The sequence below is a fragment of the Echeneis naucrates genome, chromosome 9 (assembly GCF_900963305.1).
Source record: "Echeneis naucrates chromosome 9, fEcheNa1.1, whole genome shotgun sequence".
Taxonomy (NCBI): domain Eukaryota; kingdom Metazoa; phylum Chordata; class Actinopteri; order Carangiformes; family Echeneidae; genus Echeneis; species Echeneis naucrates.
In genome coordinates this window covers 3,633,512-3,643,797 of record NC_042519.1, presented here as the reverse complement: position 1 = coordinate 3,643,797, position 10,286 = coordinate 3,633,512, and the positions used below count along the sequence as shown (strand labels likewise).

The following is a 10,286-nucleotide window of genomic DNA, read 5'->3' as shown; positions in this document are numbered from 1 at the left end:
ATTTGCTCTTTCCATTTTGTCTCCCCCTCGTGGGCCCTCCTTTTAGCATGAACCATTCCCGAGGAACTATTGCGCTTTAATCTTGCATTTCAGTTTGTGCTGTAAAGCAAAAAAAAGTAAACAAATGACAATGCAAATACTAATCCCCCCCTAAAATACACTCAAAGTTTATTAGAAAGATTTAGACATTACAAGAGTGCTTTCTTATTCATTTAATTTAGCACAAGACTTGTTTAAAAATGTGATGATGCAGTGTAGAGTCAATGTTATATGACTTGCACTGCAAAATAACTGTAAATAAAGTTTTACTGAAGAAGTGTTTCTGACTATCCCTGTGGGTTTTATAGTCATTAATATCTATTACAGACCGTGAAGAAAAAGATGCCAAATGAATAAGACAAGAAGAAAAAAAAAAAAAAGGAAAAATTGTGCACAGTTTCAAACAAGGCATTCCTGTGCATAAGTCGCCATATTATTACATTTTTCCTGATTGAACAGTCATATGTGGCAAAGACTAGCTGCAAAATGGAGTGCAAAACACCTGAGGTTTTCATGGTGACATATCAATTTACCCCTGTGGACAAAACAACAAAATATTTTGCTTTCGGGTAGGAGTGGATATCTTTTCAGTATTGGCAGCACGAAGGAGAACCATTCCTTCAAATGCAGAAGACAGAAGCAGAAGAGGAGTGAAACTCTGGTCATTAGCCCCCCACCTCAGCCCTCATTTCTTGGCTTGCTTTGTGACCATGTTGCGAGGTGGAGTCACTGGACGGCTGCCGTTGGGCTTCTTTTTTTCAGCTGGTTTCAAGATCTACAAAAATATTAGAGTTGAAATTCCAGCACAACCTAAAGTTGTGATAAAACATCCAAGATATTTGTAAGGCACATTCCATTCTCTTCAACTGAAACTATCAATTATGAAATGAAAAAAAAAAAAAGAAAAAAAAAAGAAAAAGAAAAAGCTGATTATTATTATTATATATGCACCTCAGCAATATATATTTACTAGTAATGTTTAGTGGTGTGTTTTCTGTGTTTTAAATTAATATTTTAGCTGCAGTAACCTTGGCACATAATTTTGAATAATTTTTAGGAGTTTCATTTATTGGCCTTGTAGACACAAAAAATATAACATTACAAACTAGTGTCAGGTGTGACAATTTTCCCCCCCATGTCATTACTCCATACATTATACATTTGCAAATCAATTTGCCTTGGCACAACAATTTAATGTGCAATAATGGGCAATATTAACCCCAGGTGGAAATCATATTAAGCACTTAAAGCTCAAAGGCACTGTACCTGAAAAGAGCACATGAGGGTTTCATCTACGCTCATCATGGCACCAGCATTATCAAATTCTCCACAATAGTTAGGTGCTGAAAACAAAGTGACAAGCTGCCTCTTTGCAAAAAATTCATAGCCATCTTCAACAACCTGCAAGTGAAATAATAGAATTTATTATTTAATTTATACAATTCATGGATACATTTGTTGAGGCACAATCTTGAATGTGAATAGTGTAAATTACAATCAAATAAACTTTTTCCAAAACTGGAGTGTCACTCGATAAATCAGAGATTATTCAGGTAATTCGAAAACACATTACTGTCACACAAATCTACATTTTCTCTTTTATTCCCTGAGATAAATGCAATCAGCATTTACAAGTAGACATTAACATTAGGTATAAAAAAAAAAGGTCAGTGACTACTGTCACCCTCATTTATCAAATGAGCATATGCCATAAAATAGGTGTATATTGATTGTACTCCCATTTCCACTGACAGCTTGGCATTTATCATTTCAGAGGTGAGCGCAGGGTATGCTAAAATCTCATGCAAAGCCTACACCTTGAGTAAACAAGTTTTTAAATCAGTGTGGACCTGTACTATGCCATAGTAATATGTATGTATGTATCAGATAATTAGGTAATAAGATATCATTCGGATTTATAGACAATACTATTGTTATTATTAATATGTTTAAAGAATATTATCATTCATAGGATATATTATTTATTATGATTAGGATTGATGTCTATTTTATTGCAATAGCCAGGCCAACTACAGGTGACACAATTTACAAAATTTTATTTAATTCGAAACAACGAGTAATCTATTATTGATCTCTATTATTGGCAGTGGCAAGCTGGGGTCCAGTGCACCTTCAGTCTGCATGCTAAGCAACATGATTCATTAGTGGCAATCTTTGAATGAGACAATTTTGCCTTTACCTAAATGTAAAGGAACATGATGCAATTTATTAGCCATATAGTTTTCAGCTATGCACACCTATGCTGTGATTGATTCTAATCGAAATGTTTGGTAAATCACACGTAAAACCTAACATAACATGATTTTTTTGGATGTGGCTCATGCTTGATAAATGAGGGCCAGTATGCGTACAGCTTCCTATACAGTGTATAAAGACCTGATTTCTTTATATTAGTTCTATCACCTTATCCAGTGACCAAGCAGGAGTAGCAAGTCAGATTTCTGTTTACAGAGTTGGAGGAATTGTACCTGATGGGCACGACAAATCAGATCCAGATCATGCTTATGCAGGAACTTCGCCACCACCTCTGAGCCAAAGGTAAATGATACACCTCTGTCGTTCTCTCCCCAGCCCAAAACATCTTTGTCTGGATCAGACCAGAGCAGATCGCACAGCAGACCTTGGTCAGGCACATCAGTGGGGCGCATGATGCGTCTGATCTGTTCCATGGACTGAAGATCAGGTGACAGTCCTTAACACAATGGCAGTAAAGGTACAAATAAACATAACATAATAACCATTACATATGGGTGAGGATTACAAAGACTGTATTACTCAAAGGCAAACAGCAATGGTTGACATCACTTTGGATATTGTACATGAAACTAATCCATAGTGGAGTTAACGACATCTGTGAATATAAATTATTGCGAATTAAGCACTCACCACCATGGCAGCAAAAGATCTTCTCATCAACAATGGCGGCAATAGGGAGGCAGTTAAAACAATCTGTGAAGGTCTTCCAGAGTTTGATGTTGTACCTTCTTTTACCTAAATCATTAAAACAAATAATATACATTTTAACTCTTCATCATCTCAGAACATTAAACACACTTGTTATTAAGCACATATTAAGCTCACCCATACAGCTAAATAATCCACGGAATGTAAAGATCAACCAATCGTGTTGTTGCAAAATATTTTAAAGACACATTAAAACACAGCTGTGGAACTTGTCAGATGCTAATCATTCCATTCAATATATATTACTCACATTCATCGTAGAAACCATATATTCTGTTGATTGAAGCACACTCATGGTTTCCCCTCAGCAAAAAGAAGTTCTCCGGATATTTGATTTTATATGCCAGCAGAAGACAGATGGTTTCCAGAGACTGCTTTCCCCTGTCTACATAGTCTCCAAGGAACAGGTAGTTGCTTTCTGGAGGGAAGCCACCATACTCAAACAGCCTCAGCAGGTCATAGTATTGCCCGTGGATGTCACCTGCAGGACAAGGGAAACTCGCACCAACAGCACTGAACTGATTTGCACATACTAATCTATTCAATGATGGTATAGCTCTATCAAACTGGCCAATTCTTTACAAATTAATACGCATCGTAAATACATATCTTACCACAAATCTTGAGAGGGGCCTCCAGTTCCAGAAGAATGGGCTGACTGAGAAAGATCTCCCTGGATTTCAGGCATAATCCACGGATCTCATTCTCCTGCAGCTGCACATTCTTTCCAGGCTTTGCTCCTCTGACTGCAACGGAAAACAAACAAAAAGGTCAGCAAACATAAAATACTGCACACAGTCACGGCTAGTTTGTTACACTATTGTTATACTATGGCATGAATGGTACTAAACGATTGCTCTGCTAAATCTGTATGATTTTACAGTAGGACATACAGTGGGCTTATTGACACACAAAGTTTGTGTCTGTGTTTAGGTGTGTGTGTGTGTATTGGACCATATAATGTAGTGTCCATTCGTGCCCTTCAGCTACGCTAACACGCCAAACTGGTGAAAATGGATGGTAGACCGTACAGAATAAAAACATGTTAGCCAGCTAATAGTATTATTAAATACAATTCAACACATTAGTATGCGCACGCCTGCGGAACTATAGCCGTTTGTGTCCACTGTCCGTGTCTGTCGCAAACAGCATGCAAATAACCCAAACAGCCTTTCATAGGCAATACTTGGCCTTTCCTTACCCTCTAAGAGACGTTGGATGATACTGTCAATGTTGAGTTTATCAACATCAGCCATTGCAACGTTGGCGTTGGTGAAAGTGACCGAGTCAAATCTAGGTCTTGGCGTTAACACACTAGTGAAAGCTAGCCCGCTAGCTACCCTGACATTAGCTACCTAATGTTAGCTTCGCTGATTTTCCGGCTGAAGGTAAAATCGGGGTGACTCTGCTTCTGGTTAGCCACTCCTTGACGCGTCGGATAATCTAACACGCTACTTAAACCTCTCAGATAAAAAAAAATCGACATCCAATGATGGCTTTTGCTTAGAAACGAGGAATAAAAAAAAATAAAAATAAACGTCAGCCGCACTAACCACCCGCTAGCTATGGTGTCCGGTCCCTTGTTTTTCCTCTGCCGCACCTCGTACAGAGCTAGCTAGTTTCTTCAAGGAGGCTGCTGGTAGCCGTCCCCCGGCTGCCCCCTACTGTACTGGAAGGACACATCGCCTAACGCGATCACAAAGATGAGCTGAAGAAGGTAAGAAAAAAAAAAAAAAAAAGCAAGCTTGATCATTAACTAGTTGTTTGGATGTTTGGTCACCAGAAACCAGCCATTTTCGATACAAACGTGGCCAAGGGGATACAAAGGGTTATCACTGTCTTAAAAAGCCTTTAGTGTTTGTCTACAGAGAGATGGCACATTCAAACGAACAGCTGAGAGATGAGCAGGGAGACACAGCGACCGTGCTCCCTGTCTCAGGGCATAGGGCAGTTATGTGAATCATCTGCGTTAGCTCTCACAGTCACCAGATGTTTACCACATTCAACATTTACAGGTCATTTTAGATGGAAGTGTTTGACAGTGCCCCCACCATCCTCATTAAATGAGTGAATGAAGGAAAACTGGTATTCATCCCTGCAGTTGAGTCCAGAGAGGTAGAGCATCGATGCCAAGGAGGATTTAAACTACTCTGGAGGCCTGTCCGCCCCCCATCCGAAGAGAAAAGTTGGTAACTTTTGTTTTACCATACCATTTATTATGTTTTGTATTTATAGTACATAAAATGTGTAATAAATATGTAAAAAATAAAATGTGTTGTGGTAAAAGATAATGTGCATTTTTGCCTAAAATGAATGGGTAAAGAGTAGGTGAGTTGGGGCAATAAATCTTAGTGGGGAGTTTATTACTATTAAAGTTTATTACTTTGGTAGTTGTGCAGTAGCTTAATTATTAGTAAGAATATGGTAGTGGTGAAAATATAGACCTGTCCTTCTTGGTAGGCTGTCTCTAATTGCAGTTGTGAACTGCAATTCACGTAATTATAAAGTGATCAAACATCTTTTGAAATCTATTAAAAATGTTATACAACTCAGATGAACTTTTCAAGCTTGATTAAGATTAGTTGCTTGAGTAAAATTAAAAGACACCCATCTAGACTAAGAAAACATTACTAGGTATATGGAATACAAGGAATATGCATACAAAAAGTGTAGTGCAAAAAGAAGCTGCAAATCAACAGATCGATGGTTAAAGAGCTTACATCCAAGAACCAGAATTAAAGCTAGCAAGGATGAAAGGCAAAATCTTTGGAGGTGTCGCATATATGTAGCATAGCTTTTCCAATTTCAACCAGAAGAGCAGATATATCATAAAATTGATTTCTATAGAACTTCTTAATCATTTAATCTCAGGTTTGTCTATTAAAACCATTTCTGTCTTTCCCCCGTGGCATAGAACATTTCATGAAACATCACTCATAAATTTGATGACTCCAGTAAAGACAGGAAATATCAATATAAACATCCTTTTCATATTAGGCCCGTGTCTTTCAAAACTGTAAAGTATTTATAGTACAAGTGGTTAACTGCTTCGTCATCATGATTAGTTTTACCAAAATCTAAAAGTAAATAAATTTAGATTACACAGCCATTCTTTCACTATAATGATGAATAAAGTCGCTGTTGATGTCAATAGTGTCTGTTCCTGGAGTGAAGGGTGCCGACAGTGTGAAAGCTCTTCAAATCTATATATATATATATATATATTTTACTACTCCAAACATATAGATCCAATCATTTGGTTTGAGAATACATTGATAGTCCATGATATAATTTTACTCAGATCTGTGTCTGTAAAAAATAAGATCCTGGTTACTACCAGGATTGGGACTGTGTATATGACTCCCCAGGATTCACACTGAGTCAATCTCAGTTTGTTTACTAAATTCATTTTCCTTTATAAGAAACAATCAAGGTCAAGGTTTCTTTATTTGTTTCCCTTGGGGGAAATTTGTCTTGGGCAATCAAATATCTGTTCAGAGTCGTATTGTGGCAAATGAAGATTTTGTTTGTTCTATCTTGCATCTGACCATGGGGCAAATGGTTTTATTTGGAGCCTTAACAGAGGGAGTTTGATGGTAGTAAAAGTACAGAGTACAAAGTGTGAATCTCAGGTCCATAATTCTAGATATCCTTATTATGAACCTTTTTTATGGTTCATGACTGATACCAGGCTCAGTATGTTCACTCTAATATGCATATACAGCATATTTATGTGGTTGAGAGATTTACTCTTGGACAATACAACTTGTGACTGCTGAGCTCTACTTGTCTGCATTTTAGTCCACTACTGTTCATTCAGGAGAGCACAATATTTTTAATGGACTATATTGCTAATTAAATTTAATCATAAAATATTAATGTACATGAATCTGCACATATATGAACAAACTCCTCCTTTTTAGTTTCAGAAAAGTAATCTCACAGCATGTAATGTTCCCTTTTATATGTTCACATAAGCTTTTAATTATATTAAATATCAGGCAATTACACTTTAGCTGAACATATCCGTACCTATACATGTTATAGCAATTGATGAATTTATATTAATACACTGATATTCAACTCTGGAAAACAAATCATAGAAGCTGAAGTTTTTTTCTTCTCTGTTCTTCTCTAGTTAATGTTATTGCACACATATCACAACAAAAACACGACCTATTGATTGAACCGTCGGAGGAAAATCTCAGGAATGAATGATTCATTCCTGGTCCTTTTCTTCACCATGTGTGATGATATGTACTAGGTTCTTGTAGTCCAGGTTTCCTGCTACATCTGGAGGGAAAGCCGTAAACATCTGCTCCATCTATGAGCGAAAAAAAAAAGAAGAAAACAACAAAAAACTAATTGTTGTATTTTTGAAATGAACAGAAACATTGCTGCCCACTGTAACACTGGCAAAGATGCAGGGCTCAGACCTCTTCAGGGGAGAACCTGTCAGCCTGGGTCGTCAGCATCTCTGTGACACTGTGAGAAAAAAACAGTGATGGTAAGCATACTGGGCATCTACCTTACTGAGGAGTGAGTGTATTGGGCAGTCACTTACAAGTCTTTCTTTAATGTCCCTTGTCCCTCAGGATCAAAGACTTTGAAAGCATTGAGAATGGTCTCTTCCGGGTCAGAACCTAAAGATGAACAGCTCTGAGTTTCATGAAAAGTAAAATAACAGTAACACCTGCTGTAGTGTGTTATTGTACTCCTTGTAAGTTATTAACATACAGTATGCCATCATATACTCCCAACCCACCTTTTAGTTTCTCCCCAAACATGCTGAGAAAAACTGTGAAATTAATTGGTCCTGGTGCCTCCTTTAACATATCATCAATCTCCTCTTGCTTCACATTCAAACGGCCTGGAAGGGGAGGAGAGGAAAGTGGAACAGGCTTTAGGCTTTAAGATTATTTCAATCCTTCTTTTCTTAATTTATCGATTAATGGTGAAAATCAAAAAGGGGCAGCACGGTGGTCCAGTGGTTTGCACAACAAGAAGGTTCTGTCCTTTCTGTGTTGAGTTTCCATGTTCTTCCTTTGTGGATTTGTCTGGGTTTTCTGGCATCCACCAAAAGTCCAGTGACATGCACGTTTAGATTCATTGGTGACCATAAGACCACCTTTAGGCATGACCATCAACTATTGTATTTCTCTATATCAGCCATGCAATTGACCTATCCGGGGTTGAATATGTTGTTAAATACTGGAATGATTTCATGGTTCTCAAAATAGAATTTGTCTATTTAAAGTAGGAGCACTTAGGCATGACAATGGGAAACCCTCCCAACCAAGAAGAAATATAAAGTGGTCCTACCTAAGGCTGCAAACGTGTCTCTCAGATCATTCTTATCGATGAAACCGTCTCTGTTCTGGTCCATGATAGTGAACGCCTGCAGAGGTGTTATTGTAACAGGATGTCACTTCAGTACATAAAGTAAACATTCACCACACAGTCAACTGCTCATACCCAAAATGAAAGAAAAGATATTGCAGTGCACTGACTTCTTTGAACTCCTGGATCTGCGTTTGTTCAAACATGGAGAACACATTGGAGCTGGCTCCCTCTGCTCTTTTCTTTGCTTTCTTGGGTGCCTGCAAGGTTGAGTAACACTCTTATTTCATCCAATACTACTAATGTCACTGTTCTATGTGTCGGTTCTATGCTTCAGTTTACCTAATTATTGGTTGTAATGTGACAAGTGATAAGGTGCCAGTGATCTGCATATGATGATGAACCCTTATGTGGGGGACATTAATTGCTCAACATGGGGGTTTATATTAGGGGGCACATTTTATGAGAGAGGATTACAAGCAATCAGTTTGTCATGGAAATATTTACTCAAGTTTCCAATTTGTGAGAATGCAGACTAAGGCTCAGGAGGGTGTGGTCCACTGCTTGCACTCCTACAGTCCCAGGATCACATGAGGGATTATTCTGTAGGGCCTTGGGGATGACAGGATGGTACACTATGCTATGTTTGATCAGAAATTCCTCAGAGGCGAGGATTATGCTGAGCTATTTACATGACTGCCAAGGTACTGTAAAAAATAGTCTAAGATGATGCAGAGCAATGACATCATATTGCTTGGATTTATGGGCCTCTCGACAGCTGCTGTCTATACCTTGTCGTGGATTAGCTCTCAAGCAGTTGTATCTCATGGAGGGGACCTCTGGTGCTCAGCTTTATTTATTTCTTTGTTTTCAGGGGATTCATGCAATCATGGCATGGGAGGCAAAATGTGCAGTTTCTTGCTGCTTGGAACAGATCACAGGAATACCAACAAAAACTTCATATAAAAAAAGTGAAATAAATGAAAATAATGTTTAAAAAAATCTTGTTTCGTCTCTCTTCGCCTGCTCTTCACCACTCTATTCTTTTAACCTTGTTTCATCCCCTCTCCTGTTTCCTTTTGTCTCCTCCCATTTCCTCTCCTATGCTTTTTTTGGGGGGGTTTTCTCCGTCTCTCACCTCCTGTCCCCATCTCCTTCCTGTTAAACACTACAGTTACAAAATTATTGATGAGTAGACAAAATAATCAAGAAATCACCAATGGAATAGTGTTAAGAATTGTTTTTGTGTTTTTTTTTTATCTCTATTTAGCACCCATGCACGTATTGACATGTCATCACCCTTATTGATTCATTATTGCTAGTGTAAGTAGAGCAAGTACAGTTTATCTAAACATGCGAGGACAGCATACCATATAATATACTGTATATACAAAATAACTGTACAGCAGAAGCAGAATGTCTCCTCATAGTCTGGTGGCGCTGCAAACAAAATTAAAGCCAATGCAAATTCAATCTCAGTACACTCACCATGTTTCAGTGTTTGCTAGATGAGGACTGAGCAGTATCCTTGCTGCTTTGTGATGTGTGTGGCAGACAAAAGAAGGGGTAAATATAGTGACCCCTTTCCCCTCTATAATGGTGCATGCTTATGGGCTATAAATACTTCATACCTTCTTTAGTCAGATACCCAGGTAAAGAGCACTATTCCCTTGCCACCACCATTATTGGAGTTCATGAGATTTAGGGATAATAGCCAAACATACATATTCCATTACTGAGACCCAAGAATAACAACATTACATAGCTCTGGCTCGGAGAGAACAGTTGTGTCTGTGACTGACAGTCACACTTGAGGGCATCTGTCATCATGTTGGCAAAACCTGTCTGAGCCCCCACAAGAAACAAAGGCCATGGTGTGGAAAATGTTGGTGAGTAACATCATTCAATGACACGGTTCAAGA

The 10,286-nt window shown here is 38.2% G+C and overlaps 2 protein-coding genes across 3 annotated transcripts; both read right to left on the bottom strand.

The window, feature by feature from the left end:
• Window positions 1–137: 137 nt before the first annotated feature.
• On the bottom strand, window positions 138–4,627 carry LOC115048377 (protein phosphatase 1, catalytic subunit, gamma isozyme). 2 transcript variants are annotated; one of them, XM_029509816.1, is made up of 7 exons: window positions 4,211–4,627; window positions 3,639–3,770; window positions 3,275–3,505; window positions 2,947–3,051; window positions 2,529–2,752; window positions 1,306–1,440; window positions 138–814 (listed from the first exon to the last, which is right to left on the bottom strand). In XM_029509816.1, the coding sequence occupies exons 1-7, from the start codon at window positions 4,278–4,280 to the stop codon at window positions 725–727; spliced, it is 987 nt and encodes a 328-aa protein (XP_029365676.1). In that variant the 5' UTR covers window positions 4,281–4,627; the 3' UTR covers window positions 138–724. The 2 variants fall into 2 exon arrangements, with proteins under 2 accessions (XP_029365676.1, XP_029365675.1); XM_029509815.1 differs by having other exon boundaries at window positions 4,226–4,627.
• Window positions 4,628–6,978: 2,351 nt separating this feature from the next.
• Window positions 6,979–9,919, bottom strand: myl2b (myosin, light chain 2b, regulatory, cardiac, slow). Its single transcript, XM_029511436.1, has 7 exons — window positions 9,853–9,919; window positions 8,535–8,624; window positions 8,347–8,422; window positions 7,790–7,894; window positions 7,589–7,667; window positions 7,461–7,509; window positions 6,979–7,348 (listed from the first exon to the last, which is right to left on the bottom strand). Exons 1-7 carry the CDS (start codon window positions 9,853–9,855, stop codon window positions 7,244–7,246), a joined length of 507 nt encoding a protein of 168 aa, XP_029367296.1. The 5' UTR covers window positions 9,856–9,919; the 3' UTR covers window positions 6,979–7,243.
• Between the last annotated feature and the right edge of the window lie 367 nt (window positions 9,920–10,286).